The following is an 18,863-nucleotide window of genomic DNA, read 5'->3' as shown; positions in this document are numbered from 1 at the left end:
GATGAAATACCTAATTGATTTTAAGTGTTCCTAGTGTTTCTCTCACATTAAGCCTATATTTATAACTGTCAAAGCTCATGTAATCTTAAGACAGAACTTTATTTCTAAATGTAACACATGTGCAAACTGAAAAACAGAACATGCCAAGTCAAGAACAGATGTGAAGAATATGGAATTAATAATTTACTACATGTAAATGATCCTCAAACTATAAAAATCCAATGTTGGATCTGCAACATGCTGGCCTTTAACATTTTAATTTGCATTAGGTCTCGTAAGAAGATAATGGAGTTTGTTCTTTGTTTAAAATATTGCAAATCATGCAACCATCACAATGTACTCTCCAAAGCAATCTCCTATCATTTAGTCTTCAAGGAATAATTGCTAATGGAAAGAGATTTATAATCCAATGTGTAAATGTCCATGTGAGTACAGTAATTAATATAAATTATTTGAGTTTTGCTAGTGTTCCAATGGACTATCTCTTATTGTAAACATTTATGCAAATTCATTTTCAAATAATCTGGGTGAATGAGTTATGGTATTACTCCACAAACTGTTAGGTTTATTATTGTTACGTATGTATAGGTACAATGAAAAGGTTTTGTGTGCATGCTATCCATTCAAATCAGATAATACTACACATATATATGAGCGAACCATACGCAAATATGAAAGGTAAAAAAAACTGTTAATGAGTATTTACGTAAAAAGCAAGAAATAACTACATTGGGGGAAATGAGAGTGATTACATTCTGGACCTACCAGCATCTGAACAGACAAGGCCCAATTAAGAATAGTCAGCATGGATGGCTATGTGTGTGGAAATCATGTCTCACTAATTTTCTGAAGTGGTAACCAAAAAAATTGATGCTGCCAGGATGTTGGATGGTGTCTATTTGGACTTTAGCAAGACCTTTGGCAAGTCTCACATGGTCGGTTACTCTGGAAGGGATTCATGGAGAGCTAGCTAAATGGATGCATGATTGGCTTGATGGTTACGTTGTTTGACAGATTAGAGCCCTGTGACTAGTGATGTTTGGGGGGAGGGACTCAAATAAAGAAAGCTAGTAGACAAGAGTGTGAGGCAGGAGGCAGAGAAGGGAAGCACTCTGACCCAAAATCTAGGGGAGAAAGAAGAAAAAGAAAATAAACAGAGAATAAGAGGCAGTGGGTTTCTTAAATGTGCATATTTTAATGCTAGGAGCATTGTAAGAAAGGTGGATGAGCTTAGAGCCTGGATTGACACCTGGGAGTATGATGTTGTGGAGATCAGTGAAACATGGTTGCAGGAGGGCTGTGATTGGAAACTAAATATTCCAGGATTTCGTTGCTTCAGGAGTGATAGAATTGGAGGGGCAAGAGGTGGAGGTGTTGCATTGCTTGTCAGGGAAGATATTACAGCAGTGCTTTGGCAGGATAGATTGGAGGGCTCGTCTAGGGAGGCTATTTGGGTGGAACTGAGAAGTGGGAAAGGTGTAGCAACACTTATAGGTGTGTATTATAGACCGCCAAATGGGGAGCCAGAATTGGAAGAGCAAATATGTAAGGAGATAGCAGATATTAGTAGTAAGCACAAGGTAGTGATTGTGGGAGATTTCAATTTTCCACCCATAGACTGGGAAACACATTCTGTAAATGGGCTGGATGGTTTGGAGTTTGTAAAATGTGTGCAGGATAGTTTTTTGCAGCAATACATAGAGGTACCTACTAGAGAAGGGGCAGTGATGGCCCTCCTGTTAGGAAATTAGACAGGTCAGGTGGTGGAGGTATGCGTTGGGGAGCACTTCGGGTCCAGTGATCACAACACCATTAGTTTCAATATAATTATGGAGAGGGTCAAAACTGGACCTAGGGTTGAGATTTTTGATTGGAGAAAGGCTAACTTTGAGGAGATGCGTAAGGATTTAAAAGTAGTGAATTGGGACATTTTGTTTTATGGGAAGGATGTAGAAGAGAAATGGAGGACATTTAAAGGTGACATTTTAAGAGTACAGAATCTTTATGTCCCTGTTCGGTTGAAAGGAAATAGTAAAAATTGGAAAGAGCCATGGTTTTCAAGGGAAATTGGACACGGTTTGGAAAAAGAGGGAGATCTACAATAATTATAGGCAGCATGGAGTGAATGAGGTGCTTGAGGAGTATAAAGAATGTAAAAAGAATCTTAAGAAAGAAATTAGAAAAGCTAAAAGAAGATATGAGGTTGCTTTGGCAAGTAAGGTGAAAGTAAATCCAAAGGGTTTCTACAGCTATATTAATAGCAAAATGATAAAATTGGTCCATTAGAGAGACAGAGTGGACAGCTATCTGCAGAGCCATAAGAGATGGGGGAGATATTGAACAATGTATTTTCTTCGGTATTCACCAAGGAGAAGGATATTGAATTTTGTGAGGTAAGGGAAACAAGTAGAGTAGCTATGGATACTATGAGATTCAAAGAAAAAGTACTGACACTTTTGAAAAATATAAAAGTGGATAAGTCTCCAGGTCCTGACAGGATATTCCATGTTGTTCCATTGTTTTAAAAGGGTTCTAAGAGTAAACCTAGCAATTATAGACCTGTTAGTTTGACTTCGGTGGTGGGCAAATTAATGGAAAAGATACTTAGAGATAATATATATAAGCATCTGGATAAACAGGGTCTGATTAGGAACAGTCAACATGGATTTGTGCCTGGAAGGTCATGTTTGACTAATCTTGAATTTTTTGAAGAGGTTAATAGGGAAATTGATGAGGGTAAAGCAGTGGATGTTGTCTATATTGTCTTTAGTAAGGCCTTTGACAAGGTTCCTCATAGAAGGTTGGTTAAGAAGGTTCAATTGTGGGGTATAAATGCAGGAGTAGCAAGATGGATTCAACAGTGGCTGAATGGGAGACGCCAGAATGTAATGGTGGATGTCTGTTTGTCAGGATGGAGGCAGGTGACTAGTGGGGTGCCTCAGGGATCTGTGTTGGGTCCACTGTTGTTTGTCATGTACATCAATGATCTGGATGAAGGTGTGGTAAATTGGATTAGTAAGTATGCAGATGATACTAAGATAGGTGGTGTTGTGGATAATGAAGTAGATTACCAAAGTCTACAGAGAGATTTAGGTCATCTGGAAGAATGGGCTGAAAGATGACAGATGGAGTTTAATGCTGATAAGTGTGAGGTGCTACATCTTGGCAGGACAAATCAAAATAGGACGTACATGGTAAATGGTAGCGAATTGAGGAATGCAGTTGAACAGTGGGATCTAGGAATAAATGTGCATAGTTCCCTGAAGGTGGAATCTCGTGTAGATAGGGTGGTAAAGAAAGCTTTTGGTATGCTAGCCTTTATAAATCAGAGCATTGAGTATAGAAGTTGGGATGTAATGTTAAAATTGTACAAGGCATTGGTGAGACCAATTCTGGAGTATGGTGTGCAATTTTGGTCGCTCAATTCTAGGAAGGATGTCAACAAAATAGAGAGAGTACAGAGGAGATTTACTAGAATGTTGCCTGGGTTTCAGCAACTAAGTTACAGAGAAAGGTTGAATAACTTAGGTCTTTATTCTCTGGAGCGCAGAAGGTTAAGGGGGGACTTGATAGAGGTCTTTAAAATGATGAGAGGGATAGATAGAGTTAACATGGACAAGCTTTTCCCATTGAGAGTAGGGAAGATTCAAACAAGAGGACATGACTTCAGAATTAAGGGACAGAAGTTTAGGGGTAACATGAGGGGGAACTTCTTTACTCAGAGAGTGGTAGCTGTGTGGAATGAGCTTCCAGTGGAAGTGGTGGAGGCAGGTTTGATTTTATCATTTAAAAATAAATTGGATAGGTATATGGATGGGAAAGGAATGGAGGGTTATGGTCTGAGTGCAGGTAGATGGGACTAGGGGAAAATAATTGTTCGGCACGGACTTGTAGGGTCGAGATGGCCTGTTTCCGTGCTGTAATTGTTGTATGGTTATATGTGCTACAGAAATCACTGCTGAGCCCATTGTTGTTCATCATTTATATATAAACAATTTGCATGAGAATTTACAGTAAAATAGGAGGTATCCTAGGCAGTGAAGAAGGTTATCAACATTATCAAGAATTAAAGTGGAATTTTGGTGGGTTTAGTAGTAATCGCAAATAGTTCAATTCAGATATTCGTGAAGTGGGAAGTCAAACCACAGTAAGATTTTCGAAGTGAATGACACCTGGAGAGCGTTGTGCGATCAACGAGTTTCAATACATAGATCTTTGAAAGTGGCATTATAGGTAGGCAGGGTGGTGAAGAGGCCGTTTCATCAGCAAGGATGTTAAGTAGAGAAGCTGGGACAGGATGCTGGTGAGGTCACACTTGGAGTATTGTCCACCCTGCTGTAGGAAACACGTCTTTAAGCTGGAAAGAGTACAAAGATGACATACGAGAATGTTGCCACAACTTGAGGGACTAAGTGATAGTGAAGAGGCTGAGCAGCTAAGACATTGTATAGCACATCAGCGGCAATTCCAAGGCACTGATACAACTGCACTAGCATTTAATGGAACAGACCAGGAATGAGCATCGATGCAGACGTTTTGAGTTAGAAATCGACAAAGACATCTTTGGATTTAAATGTCTCAAATCCAAGCACAATTTTTTCTAATGTACTATTTTGCAGAAGTCTATTGTGTTGGAAGATCGAAGATAGACACAAAATGCTGGAGTAACTCAGCATTTACTACATGTAGCATCTCTGGAGAGAAGCAATGGGTGACGTTTTGGGTCGAAACCCTTGTTCAGACTGATCTACAGTCTATTGTGTTAATGTCATTATTGCAATGCAATGGCATAAATTAAGATTTTATATGTGAACCCAGACATTATATCCAGATCAATACAGAATTAAAAAAAGGCTTCTACACGAAACTTGAAATAATTGATCATTCCAGCTACTATCTTCAAATATTAATCGCCATGAAATCTGCTATCATTTGATAATATGCCAGACCATGCACACTTGATCTTCTGAGATTGACACCATCTGACCTGTGTTTCCATTTTAGCTCTGCGTTCCTCCTCCTCCTTTTTCTTCCTCATATTCTCATTTTCCTGTTTGGCCTCTGCAAAGGCTTGGAGGAATTGATCAAAAATCCCAAAGAATTCATCAGGCTGCATTCTGCCGGTTTCTTCTCCAAAATGCTTCACGGCTTTGGTGAACTGGTTTGTTGGAGAAGAGGAGAGAAACAGACATTAATTTGCAGAGGGGACACAAGGAACTGCAGATGATGGTTTACAAAAAAAAGATAAAAAGTGCTGAAGTAACTCAGCGGGTCAAGCTGCATCTCTGGAGGACGAGGATAAGCAAAGTTTTGGGTTGGGATCTTTTTCATTGTCAGATACTGATTGATTGAAAGATACAACATGGAAACAAGTCCTTCAGCCCACACCGACCATCGATGACCCATTCACACTAGTTCTGAGTTATCCCACTTTCTCACCCACTCCCTACACACTAGGGACAATTTAAAGAGGCCTACAAACCCTTCTTTGGAATGTGGGAGGAAACCCATGCGGCACAGGGAGAATGTGTAAACTGCACACAGACAGCTCCCAAGCTCAGGATTGAACTCAGGTTTCTGCTGCTATGAGCAAGCAGCTTTACCAGCTATGCCACTGTGCAACTCAAATAAATAACAATAAACATTTACAGCAAAATGGTTTCCAGCAGATAACACTCTTCAAACTGGATTGTTTGGTTTTACTTTCAGTTGTATATATGAATAAATGATGACAAAAAACCCAACATCGAATTTTGTTTCAAATATCTAAGATGCAATCTGAACCAACTGTCCATCAATACACTGCCAACCGAGAATGTTTTATTCCTTCAAAGATATGGGAATCTATGGGAGGCACTGCCTCAAAAACGCAGCCAATATCATCAAATATTCACTTAACCCTGACTATGCTCTCATTTCACACCTTGAAGGTATAAGAATCTTCTTCAATGTGTGAAGGTATAAGAATCTAAAAACTGTGACCACTAGATTCAAGAATGGCTTCTTCCCAGTTACGGTCCTGTCCCACTTACGTGTCCTTGGCACGCAAATTATGCGACCTCGTCGTCGCGTTGAGGCGCAGGGGCATCGTGTGGTCGTGTAATTAGCGTGCCAAGGACACGTAAGTGAGACAGGGGCTTAACCATCAGGTTCTTGTACACTACGCAACATTAACCTCAACTATCAAATATGGACTGTCTTTGGTTGCACTGAGGAACTTTGGGGGTTTTTTTGCACTAGTTGCAGTTATTAGTGTATTTAACTTTTGTGTATGTGCATTGTGTTTATGGACCTGTTATGCTGCTCCAAATAAGAATTTAATTGTTCTGCAGTCGGCGCATATGACAATTAAACACTTCTGACTCGTAATTTCTAATTGTGATATTACATTAAACTCTAGTTTGACAACAATGACATGCACAGAAAATTGCTGAGAAAGCCATAATTAAGGCATCATCTAATTGGACAAATATTCTCTGTCCAGGTTTCAGCACGTTTCTTCAAACCCACCCACTCTCTTCCTTGTATTAAAACGTTCCCCACTTCTAATGCTCAACCTATTGAGAACCCAATAAAAACAGAGGTACAAAGAAGAGACTGCAGAGTACAACAATTTGATTTAGATCATAAAACTGTTGTAAACATTTTATTGGAAACATTTTCATTTGTTAACTTCCTTTGATGTAGCCATTTTCTTCTTATCAAAAGGTTTCACGATTAGTACCATCTGTACATTTATTTTTATAGGTCGAGGTAAATTTATTCATTTCATTAAGTACAGGAACCACGCAAGTAGTTAATCATTTGACGAAAGGATGTGTCCACAGAAATTGCTGGAAACACCAGGTAGTCAAGAATATTAATTACTGAGCTAATTTCCATTTGGTCTATGTTTGGTGTCTTTTCATTTGGATATTAAAGACTGGATCTTGCCCGAAGGCAAGCCATAGAGCTGAACAGGGCAGATCAATATTTACAAGGAAGGTTATAACCCAAATAATACTTAAAACATTTTGGAAAGTTAAATTCAACCAAATTTCAAACAAAATCTGAATTTAATAACGAGGATTTAGACAATTTATGTTTATTAGTATTACGTGTACTGAGGTGCAGGGACAATTTGGATGCTATCCAATCAGATAATGCTATTCATAAATACATTCAAGTACAATTGCTGAGCAAAGGGGAAAACACAGAGTACAAAATATAGTTCTCTGCATTTTAGAGCACCAGTTCCAAAGACAGAAGTTCAATGTCTGGAATGGAGTAGTGGTAAATTGGACAGTACCTCAGTTTACGGAAGGACTGTTCAGAAGTCTGACAACAGAGGGGAAGAAGCTATTCCCGAGTTTAGCTTTCAAACTTCTGCACTGCCCGACAGAGGCATGGAGAAGGAATGATCAAAATTCAACGATAAAATACATTTTTTTCAGCACCCCTGTTCTTTCAACATTGATTTTAGTCAGAAACTAAATTGCCACAGATCTTGATTTAAAGTATAATTTATTTTCTCCAATACACAGCTTCTAGGAAAATCAGTCTTAATTGCCTTAGCAAAGAAGCAGGAAATGACAAATCATTTTATTTGCATTGACTTGCAAACATCAGACTCTAAAAGAAGGCAACTGAAATGGCAATGCGGTGTAGATCCACGTTGGAACATGATCTGGCACCGGACTGTGTGGAAGTATCTCTGACTCCTGCACTATGATCTCAGACATCCTGCACAGAGAGCAGCCAACAATTGGTTGGGAGACAATGAATCTTAATCTCGAGCCGTGCCAATATGGACAGCAAACAGGATGTCCACTTACACACAGAAAGAAAACCAGAGATGAAATTGGGCTCATTTTTAGTGACGAATGCTCACCCATCCCCCACTCCCCCCTCTCCTACAAAGCTCAAATACAAAATAATAGAATTCCAAAAATATGCAGAGGCTTTGATGAAATTTACCAGATCTTTAGCTTCCAACAGAAGATCCTCCACATCAGAGAAACTAAAACTTGCTACGGCAATAAACTGACTCACTACAGAGGTAAACTTGTCGCCAGCCTGTGCAGGTTGCAGCTTTTGGTATGCCAGCTCCTGCAAAAAAGGAAATAAAATGGTTATTTACGCTTTTAACAATCTCTTCAAAAAGTGTTTATATACAGACACAAGGAACGGCAAATGCTGGAATCTTGAGGTAAACATCATGTGCTGGAGGAACTCAGCGGGTCACGTAGCATCTGTAGAAGGAATGAATAGAAGACGTCTCAGGTCTGAAAAAAGGGTCCTGACCTGAAAGGACACAAGTCCATATCCATGCAATGATGCTGCCTAACCTGCTGAGTTCCACCAGCACTTTGTGTTTTGCTCAACACAGTTCGTACTTTTCCCACAGACATTAAGAGAATATCTCATGGATGAGAATATAAGAGCAAGAGTAGGCCATTCATCCCTCAAGCCTGTTCTATCAGGCAACATGATCAAGGATGATATTCCATCTCAGCACTATTTTCCTGCCCTATTCCCATTCCCCTTTGACCCTTCCAACATCCACAATCTCCATTTTGAATGGAATCAATGGGCAATCCTTCAAAGGTGTAGAATTTAAAACATTAACCACCATCCGACATGAAGCCATTTCCACTTATTTCAGTCCTAAATGTCCTGGCTGTTATTTTGAGACTGCCCTCTTATTCGAGCCACATTCCCTAGTATATCTACTCAGCTATCTACCTTGTGTAAGAAAGAACTACAGATGCTAGTTTAAATCAAAGGTAGACACAAAATGCTGGAGCAACTCAGCGGGTCAAGCAGCATCTCTGGAGAGAAGGAATCTCCAGAGATGCTGCCTGACCCACTGAGTTACTCCAGCATTTTGTGCCTATCTGCTATCTACCCTGTTAAGTCTTCAAACATTTTTACACATTTCAGCGAGATTAACTTCTTTCTTCTATGTTCTAGATACTAGAAGCCTCGCAGTCTTTCCTCATATGACAAAAGTGCCACCAAAGTCAATCTTTGCTGCACTCTCCATACCCATGCTCAAGTAAGAAACCAAAGGTTGTACATAATACTCCAGTTGTGTTCTTCACTTAGCACTATATAATGATGGACAAAAATCTATACTCATACTCCAACAGGTCAATGTGTCATTTTTCATGCTAACTGCTGATTTCAACTGTATTTTATTGTTCAGTGATGTATGTACAAGGATATCCTGGTCTCCCTGAGCATCAACATTGTCCACCATTTAATAAGATGCTCCTTCATGAATGTATAGCTCCCTGATTCCCATCACATCATAAACGGAATCAACCTCAGCCTTAAAAATAGTTTGAGAGATACAGCGCGGAAACAGGCCCTTTGACCCATGGAGTCCACGCCGACCAGCGATCCCCGTACACACGCACTATCCTACACACACACACACACGAGGGACAATTTTACCATTTTTACCGTAGCCAATTAACCTACAAACCCGTATGTCTGGAGTGTGGGAGGAAACTGGGGCACCCGAAGAGCATTATCATCATTGCAAGAATCAATCCTGAAACTCCACTCTGTAATAAATTCTTCAGATACAGAGATCATGAAGCCCTGCTTTGTCTGTAAGGACATTTCACTTTTGTAATCCCTTTACAATAAAGGCTAACATACCATATGTTGTTTTAATTGCTTACATTAACTAATTTACTTTATCTCATGAACCAATGAATCCTCCAATATTTACTAATTTCCCAAGTTTTTTTAAAGAACATTTTTTCTATTTATCTTGTCCGTGTAAACCATCTCATAAATGTCAATATTATACTTTTTACTGTATTGCTCACCCACTCAACTTGACCATGTTCTTATACATCTTCCTGATAAATTTACTTTATCACCGTGGTTTATAACACTCATATATGTAGATAAAGATTGTGCCACAGGAATCAGTAAAGATGTTGCCAATGAGTGGTAATCCATGTTATTATTAATGGAGAATAGCTATACTGATCCATGTGGCATCCCATGAGTTGAGGTTTGTCCATCCAAAACAATCCACCTCTTTGCCCTCTCCATTTCTGTGCTTTTTGCATTAATACGTATCTTCCAAAACTTGCGCCCTTGTGTGATTAAAACTCATTGAAGTATCCAGACCCGTGGAGAGAGGGGATTCTGACTTGTAACAGGTAGAGTTTTCATGTTTCTTCCCCCCCCCCCCCCCCCCCCCCCCCAACATCACCACATCACCACATTATGCCCCCTCCCACACCCTCATCCCATACACACGCACACAACACACACTTGCTGCTGAAATCATTGCTGTACAAATACAGCGGCTTCAAAAATTAGAATAGTATGTAAACACTTTTAAAAGCTGGAAGTAGCAACAAAAGGTGCTTCCCCTTCCCGAGTTCCTTTGTGCTTTTCTCCCTGTTTTCAAAGTGCAAAGTTGCAAAACCAACTGTGATCTCATCGTGGCTCTTTCATCAGCCACCCCATTTCTCAACATTGTGCATTCACTTCATTTCTGCGGACATGCGGTCATTGGGGCCAGCACAATTAACATTGTCCTCATTTCAATAAATTAAATGTTTGGCCTTTTTGTTTTAAAACAGAACTGAATGCCAAATCCTCACAATGAACAGAAACTAGGACAGCACTAAGTAGAAAATTTGAAAGAAATACGTTTGTGTGCTCCTCTTTAATTGGGATGTTTGATATATATATTTGAACTGTAAATTAATAATAATAATAAATATTTTATTAATCCCCTTTTCAGGGGAAATTCAGATTGCAAAGTAACTAAACTTTCAGAAATACCTTTTTAACTTGTTTATTGTTCACAATATTCGCTATATTCTAGAAGTTGTAGAGAGGGACAAAAATGTATTAAGAAATTCTAAGTTGTCGTGCTTTCTCTTTAAATGCCAACAACAATAGAAATATACAGGAAAGCCAAGTAAAGAGCAGCCACCAGCAATCTGAAGCCGGCGAATGTGTTTCCTGTCAGTGAAGTGTTGAGCACATATAACGTCGCTCCCATCTAGGTGTTAGCATGCAATGGCTTGTACTAATGAACAAAATCTGGATTAAATGTAAAAGTATTATTAGAACGAAACATCTAAGGTAGACAAAAATACTGGAGAAACTCAGCAGATGAGGCAGCATCTATTTTTTCTGGGTTAAGATGAGGTCATAGAGTTGGAGGGAAGGGGGAACTACAGAGGGGGGGGGGGCAGTGAGAGAGGAGATTGCTAAACTGTCTTCGGAGAGAGGAGGAGAACTTCTTCAAAGTACGCATACCTTGAGGAGATTTCGCAGTGGAGTGGACAAAATGTTTAAGCGAAACGAAACATCTAATAGAAAAACCAGTGTAAATTCAAATGCACAACTTCGAAAGGGAAGGGCACTTGTAGTGAAGGAAGGAAGCACGCCTAATGTGAAGGGAAATGGGTTAATACTAATGAATGTGAAGTCTTCCCACCCGGGCTTCCTTTAAGTATATAATAATAATAATAATGAAGAAAACAATCTAACAAAGAGACATAATACTGGGAATACTTACACTCTCCACAGCCTTCAGACCACTTCTCAGGCTACTGAATTCTTTTTCCAACTCAATCAAACTGCAGAACAAAACCACATCATTCGTCAGTGTCAAAAGGTACACAATACAATAACCTTTTAACTGAGATTACTAAATTGAATTTTAAACCTTTCTCTGAAAAGAAAATTAAGTCTAGAGGAGAAACTTTTATTAACATTTTGAAACATTAAAGATATAATTTACTCACCAGGACCATATCAAAAAATGGTTAACATTGTAATATTTATTTATTTTCTGAGATGAAAATTTTTCACCGACGGGTGAATACTCAAGATTGCCAACGAAACTGAAGGAGTGGAAATAAGCTCTGAAATAGTCCACTGCTGGTACTTTATGAGTGATTTGAGATGCGATTTAGTTTAGTTTAGTCGTTGTGAAGTTAAGGAAAGGCAATTGATCCAAGCCACGCACATTCTTCACCCTTTAACAACTACAACCTTCCACATCGCATGTTGGGAGGATTGGAGTTGCTGTAGGGTGAAGAATATGCCTTTTGGATCAATTATCAGAGCTCCTGAGGACTCCAAGAAAATAAATCTTTTTTTTTGTTAAAATCAATGTCTCGACACCAACTCTCAAAGATTGACACCATCCAGGATCCACAGGCAGCAGTGTAGCAGATCATTTCCTTGACAGCACCTCGCAAAGGCGGCACAATCCCACACTCCAAAGACGTACAGGTTTGCAGCTTGGTATACGGGTAAATTGTCCCTAGTGTGGGTGGGGTAGTGTTAATGTGAGCTGATCTGTGTGGACTCGGTGGGCTGAAGGGCCTGTTTCCGCACTATATCTCTAAACTACGCTAAATCACAATCTCTGTTCATCCAGAATGACAAGGGTAGAGGGTGAACAAAAAAAAATGGCATCACCTCCAAGTCCCTCACTATTCTCAAGTTGATCATTTTCATCATTACTTTATAGTAGTTAGGGCAACATTACCGCCACAACACACTGTGGGCACACCCTCACCACAGCAACTAAAATTTGATTAACATCCCATTGTATTAATGAACAGCAGTGAAGAGAATTGCCACATTCCACTCAGCAACTATAATCCCGCACATATATACTGCTGCACCATAAAACTCAAATACATCGCCGATTACCCTTAAATTTGACTTATTATTTAATCTTTCAAAGCAATATTAAGTACTATTATTATTGTATTAATGTTCAAAAATTGAATTAAATGCAAGAGTCTTATTACAACAATGCATCTAATAGAAAAATCTGTATAAATTTAAATGCACAACAATATTAAGCAAAGTTGTATATACATTGAATACCTATCATGCCTTGAAAACTTACTTAACTTTGGCAGCTTCAGGAATACTCCGTAAATCATCATGGATGGTCACCACTTTTGGATATTTCTTCTCCAAAATTGTAATCAAATAGTGCAAAAGAGTAATATTCCTTGAACAAAAATAACATTTTAGGTGTTTGTTATAATATAAAAAAAGACAAGCAATAAAAATCTACAGTCCAAAGTTAAATAATAAACCGAGATAGAGAAACGAGGAATTGCAGATGCTGGTTTACAAAAAAAAGCAGAAAGTGTTGGAGTAACTCAGAAAGTCAGGCAGCATCTGTGGAGGAAATAGGCAGGCGAGGTTTCGGAACTGAACTCCTGCCTTTATCGGGTTGGGTAAGTTGGGTCAAACGCTGAATTCGATAGATTGGTGTTAGGTAGGAGTTATTTAGAGGCAAAGGCACAGATAGCCATCAACTAACAGAGTGGTCGAGGTCAATGGAATGATTGAATGTAATTGCCAAGGAAACTATTTTCACAAAGATGTCACTTCACAAAATGAAGATACATTTCCACAATATTCACAAGGCTAAAAGTGGTTCTGATGTTTATGTGGACATCCCCACTCCAAGCTTTGAAAATAAAGATTAGTCGTAGCTACATTCTTGTTCAGTTGCTGTAGTGCTTTCCAAGACCAATAAGCAGAACAGACTGAAGAAAAAGTATTTGATTCTAGGTTAGTTAAGGGAACAGAGCTATACTGGCCTTAGGACTGACACAAGCCGCACCAACATTTCATTTCAAAAGCACAGGGTTGACAATGTCTTACTTCTCAATACTAGACTTGGTGTCTGCAATCTTGTTCAGACTGGAGAGTTTGAAACCGTAAGCATTGCCTCTTTGTCCCTTGTTCATGTAATTGCCAAAAGCCAAAACCACCTCCAACAGCTGCTTCAGATTTTTGCTTTGCAGAACCTCCTTGGAACTCATACGAATAGCTGGAAGATTAAGAACAAATCTCATTGGTGAAACTAGCTCAGATAGTGATGTACTAAATCTCAGCTGAGGGATCATGCATTAAAACTGAAATGAATCAAGAACATAAATAACAAAATACCTTAAACTATATTCCAGTGTCAGGTGGTTTAAAGCCTAATCAAATAAATAAAGCAGTGAAATATTGTACTCTTGCTAGTGTACCAATGTAAAATTGGAAAATTATGCAAGATGAAGCTATTACATTTTTCAGCAAAGTAATTTTGCTATAATGGAAAATCTTTCCCAGCTACCCTTTCTAATCAGGGCACTACATTCACCTTAATCAATGACTATGATTTATTCAATTCCATTATCTTTAAAACGTCTCATAAATTCATTTGTGAGTATTTAGCACTTGATGCTTGTCAAAGCCCTTGGAGACAACTGACACGGATAATTTTACTCAAATTGTACTAAATATCTTGTGACTCACTTCAGAACTATACAATAAAAATACACCGGTGTAGCAGAGAAAAAACATTTTCATGTGAGATAACACTTCTGCTAATATTTCACACAATAAAAATAAATTATAAAAATGGTGGCACGGTGGCGCAGCAGTAGAGTTACTGCCTTACAGCGCCAAAGATCCAGCTTTGATCCTGACTATGGGTACTGTATGTATGGAGTTGGTGACCTACGCGGGTTTTCTCCGGGATCTCCAGATCCAAAGATGTACAAGTTTGTAGCTTAATTGACTTGGTATAATTGTAAATTGTCCCTAGTGTGTGTAGGATAGGGTTAATGTACAGAGATCGCTGGTCGGCATGGTGGGCTGAAAGGCCCATTTCCGCACTATATCTCTAAACTAAGCTAGTCCTGAATTTAAACCAGGCAAGGTAGAGTTGACGATTAAAATCACAACTGGACACTGATAAATGATCTGTGAAACCTGTATAATATGTACTCTGTTTTACACACCTTCAGGGTAGTGGCAGAACAATTAGTATCTGAATTGCTCTGCCTTTAATTTCAGGCCCTCAAATGAAGAAAATATCTACACTATCAATCTATTGGGACACAACAGTATACAGCGAAACATAGTTTAAAATAGTGGAGTAGACATCACATGCAACACTGAAGAAAGTGGCCAACAGCTTGAAGCATACACTACGAATGCTCTCCGGGCTAAATAACGAGCCAATGATAAGCGTCATACCTTCAACTTTGGGTTTGACTTCTGCCACTCTTTCTGCAAATTTCTTCTTGAAATATAGGGACTGCAATCGCTGCTGATAGTGAGGGATTCTAGTGAAAATAAAGTCACAACATGTAAGCTTACAATACAATACCGTTTATTGTAATTTGAACCTCAAATGAAGTTCAAACGAAATTTGGTTTCTGCAGTCATACAAGAAGAAGAAACAATTAACAAGACACACAACCAACACAGTTCACAAACATCCATCACAGTGAATCTCCTCCTCACTGTGATGGAAGGCAAAGTCTTGTCTTTCCCCTGCTCTCCATTTTTCTCCCGGTTAAAGCCCCCGGCGGGCGATGGCAATTCCCATGGCCGTTAAAGCCGCGCCGGGCGATGTAAGGTCCCACTCCGGGTCGTTTTCAACCCCGCAATTCGGGCGGGAGACGTTGCCGTTGCGGGAGCTCCAAAAAGCGGTCTCCCACCAGGGACCCGCGAGTTCCCGTTGTCACCGTCCACCGGACGTGCGGCTGGAGCCTCCGAAGTGCCGAAGTCGGGTCGCAGCCGCACGCCACCACAGCTCTCCACACTCCGAAGCCGGCCTGCTCCACGATGGTAAGTCTGCAGGCTCCGCGACTGGAGCCCCCAGGTCGTTCCGGTTGGAGGCCACTCCATGGTGCTAGGCCCCAACAACAACGGAGACCTGACAGGGAAAAGGTCGGGTCCCCCGTACAGGGAAGAGATTTAAAAGTTCCCGCCCCCCACACATACACAGCTAAAAACAATATATAAACCACGACAAACTATACACTCAATGGGACAAAAATTTAAAAAAGACAGACGGACTGCAGCGGCCGCTGCCATTTTACCTCCACGATTGTACCTTGAACATACGATCGTCAGGAATTTTGTAAAAATAAAAATTCCTGGTAGCTCGAAGCACTCAATTCAATTAATTCCAAAATAATACAACCCAGAGGGAGTTTTGGCTTGTCTGAAGAAAACAATTGCTTTAACACACCCAAGGCTTTGGTCAGTTTTGATGATCAGCCTCATCTATGTTTTACTGCCAAGGAACAGGCCCTTTGACCCACAATGCTTGTGTTGAACATGATTCCAAGTTATACTAATCTCCTCTGCATGTAATCCATATCCATCGCTGCATTGCCATGGGCCAGTCTAAAAACCTTCAAATGCAACTATCACACCTGCCTCCATTACCACCCCCCAGCAGTGCGTTCCAGGTACCCACCACTCTGTAAAAAAAAACTTGCCCGCACATCTCCATTATACTTTACCCCTCTCACTTAAACCTAAGCACTCAAGTCTTTGACTGTGCATTTACTTCCTAATTAAGTCATTTTAACACCCTGAATTTTAATACAGTTTTATTCTTGCCCTACATATACACAAACAATTTCTAAGTTTCCAAAACAATTTATTCCTTCCAGCTATTTAGGATTTTGTCAGTGAAATTCAACACGGTGCACAGAAAATACCCAGAGCACCCACCTCACATATCACGTACCCTTCACAATTTCTCCTTCTATTGACCTGTATGGAAAGGTGAATTGGGATAGGGTGCACAACTGTTGATTCATCTGTTCCTGCTCCTACTGCACCCCTGCTTGTTTTACTCACCACTGCAATTATCTTGGATTAATTAAGACCATTCATCAACTGCTTTTGAACTGCAGGGGGTAGATACGGCATTGAAATGCATCTAAACAGTCCTACAGTCTATAAAAAGCAGCGAGCTGCCGGGACTGCAAGTATGAAAAGTCATGTGTGTTTGAAATTCTCATTTGATATCAAATGCCAAAATGAGGATGAAAAAATCCTTTGTGTATTTAAAATTGTTTCAGGAAGTTTTGGCTTGTATGAAGAAAACAATTGACTTAACATGCCAAGTCTTTGGTCAGTTTAAAAAAAAACCTGGCACGTCTCCACACCAAGTCAACAGGTTCCATGAAACTGCCTGGCAGTTTACTTCACTTTTTGGGATAATTTAATCCCGATGGAAACACCCTGCTCCAGGAATTTCCAAACAAAACATGTGGCCGTGATAACATGTGGTACAGCATAGTAGGGTTACCACAGCAAGATGGTTTGTTCGGGGGGGGGGGGGGGGGGGGGGGGGGGGGGGGTTCACGGCATAGTTCATTGCCAGTACTTACCTGCTCATTTCAAACAGGAATCGGTCTGCTTTGGCCATCCGTTCAATCTCATGTTTGTGCTCCTCCAGTACATCGATATCACTCTTCTCCGGGACAAATTTCAGCAGCTGAGATGAATGAAAAAAAAACAGACTTCATATCACATGATTTATTTGTTAACCTAACAAATCAACTTGAAAGATGTGCAAGTCAGAGTTTGTAAGTGAGGTTTTGATTTTGTTTTTCAAATTGAATACATTTGGGTGGCACTGTGGTGCATCTGGTAGAGCCACTGCCTCACAGCGCCAGAGACTCGGGTATGATCCTGACATTGGGTGCTGCCTTGTCTATGTGGAGTTTGCACATTCTCCCAGTGATGGCATGGTCTTCCTCCAGGTGCCCTGGCTTCCTCACACATCCCAAAGGAATGCGGGCTTGTCGGTTAATTGGCCTCTGTATAGTTGTCCCTAATGTGTAGGGATTGAATGAGAAAGTGGGATAACAGAACTAGTGTGAACAGGTGATCGATGATCAGCGTGGACTCAGTGGGCTGAAGGGCCTGTTTCCATGTTGTATCTTTAAATTAATCTTCCAACAATTCGTCGCATTACATTGGGGAAGGTGGACAGGTCCATGGCGCACGGAGGTGGAGCGGTGGCTGTGGGAAGTGAGGGTCGATGGAGTGGGACGTTGGAGGCCCTGCAGCAACTGGAGGATCACGTGGATCAGACGCTGCTGAAGGCCCCACAAAGGTTGGACAAACACATGAATCAGACATGGCCTGCAGCAGCACGGATGGCAGCGACGGCAGGCACCAACGTCATTGCCAGGCCCTGCAACACTAACCCAGTGCCTCCACCAGGACAACGGGCCTTTAAGGCCAAGATAAGACTCAATACTTTTAAGGACTTGAAATTTGAATTGCACAAGGGGGCGCCGCAAATGCGCAAATGTCTCTTTGTGTACTTCCTCGGTGATATCTACTACTCTTATTTCTGGGCATGCTGAACATACATGTAAACCATTCCGGCAAAATAGCTGATGTACAACATTGTACATGCATAACGCAAAGAAAAGTAATCAGTTTCTTTATTTTTCATCTCTGTATGTGGAGCCAGAGCCATTTCTAAAACCGTCCCAAAACTGTAACGTTTTACATCGCTTGGTTTAACTCTTCGTGCTAACCTGTTTGTCAGAGATTTTCATTTTTGAAATCTTGTGATTGGCTGGGGAGTGAGGCTGTTCAAAGTTAATATATAAAACTCTCCTCTTAATCTCATATAAATAAAGATTTTAAACAAACCTCCATTTCAAAAACTACTGGGGCCTGCAAAGATAATTAATGGGCAGGATGGGTTGGGGACAGTGGGCCAAGCACAAATATGTACAGGGTTCTGGCAAAGTGCCAATCTACCTGGCCTTCTCTGGTGCCCTAAACTGTTGAGGGTATATCAGAGTCAAAGAGCCGTGCAGCATATGCCATCAAGTTGGCATATTCCCATTTACCTACATTACCACAGCCCTCTCAACCAAATGTATTTTAAAAGTCATAATTGTATCTGCTTCCATATCTTCTTCTGGCAGTTCATTCCATATACAGACTGTCCTGAGAGTGCAAATGTTACTTCTGAGGTCCTTTTTAAATCTCCCCCCCTCTCCTCTTAAGCCTATACCCTCTAAAGCCTATACCCT

The 18,863-nt window shown here is 40.3% G+C and overlaps 1 protein-coding gene across 1 annotated transcript in view; it reads right to left on the bottom strand.

Moving 5' to 3' along the window:
• Positions 1–18,863, bottom strand: part of daam1a (dishevelled associated activator of morphogenesis 1a) — a 137,298-nt gene that overhangs the window by 1,856 nt on the left and 116,579 nt on the right. The window contains exons 20-26 of the mRNA XM_055640503.1: positions 17,193–17,299; positions 15,034–15,122; positions 13,666–13,834; positions 12,893–13,000; positions 11,543–11,603; positions 7,957–8,088; positions 4,988–5,158 (exon numbers count right to left, since the gene is read on the bottom strand). Coding sequence (XP_055496478.1) covers positions 4,988–5,158; positions 7,957–8,088; positions 11,543–11,603; positions 12,893–13,000; positions 13,666–13,834; positions 15,034–15,122; positions 17,193–17,299 — 837 coding nt within the window. The remainder of the gene's footprint in view (positions 1–4,987; positions 5,159–7,956; positions 8,089–11,542; positions 11,604–12,892; positions 13,001–13,665; positions 13,835–15,033; positions 15,123–17,192; positions 17,300–18,863) is intronic.

The sequence above is a fragment of the Leucoraja erinacea genome, chromosome 9, assembly GCF_028641065.1.
Source record: "Leucoraja erinacea ecotype New England chromosome 9, Leri_hhj_1, whole genome shotgun sequence".
NCBI classification, from domain to species: domain Eukaryota; kingdom Metazoa; phylum Chordata; class Chondrichthyes; order Rajiformes; family Rajidae; genus Leucoraja; species Leucoraja erinaceus.
Note: the sequence above shows the minus strand (reverse complement) of the source record. Positions and strands in the feature narration are given on the sequence as shown.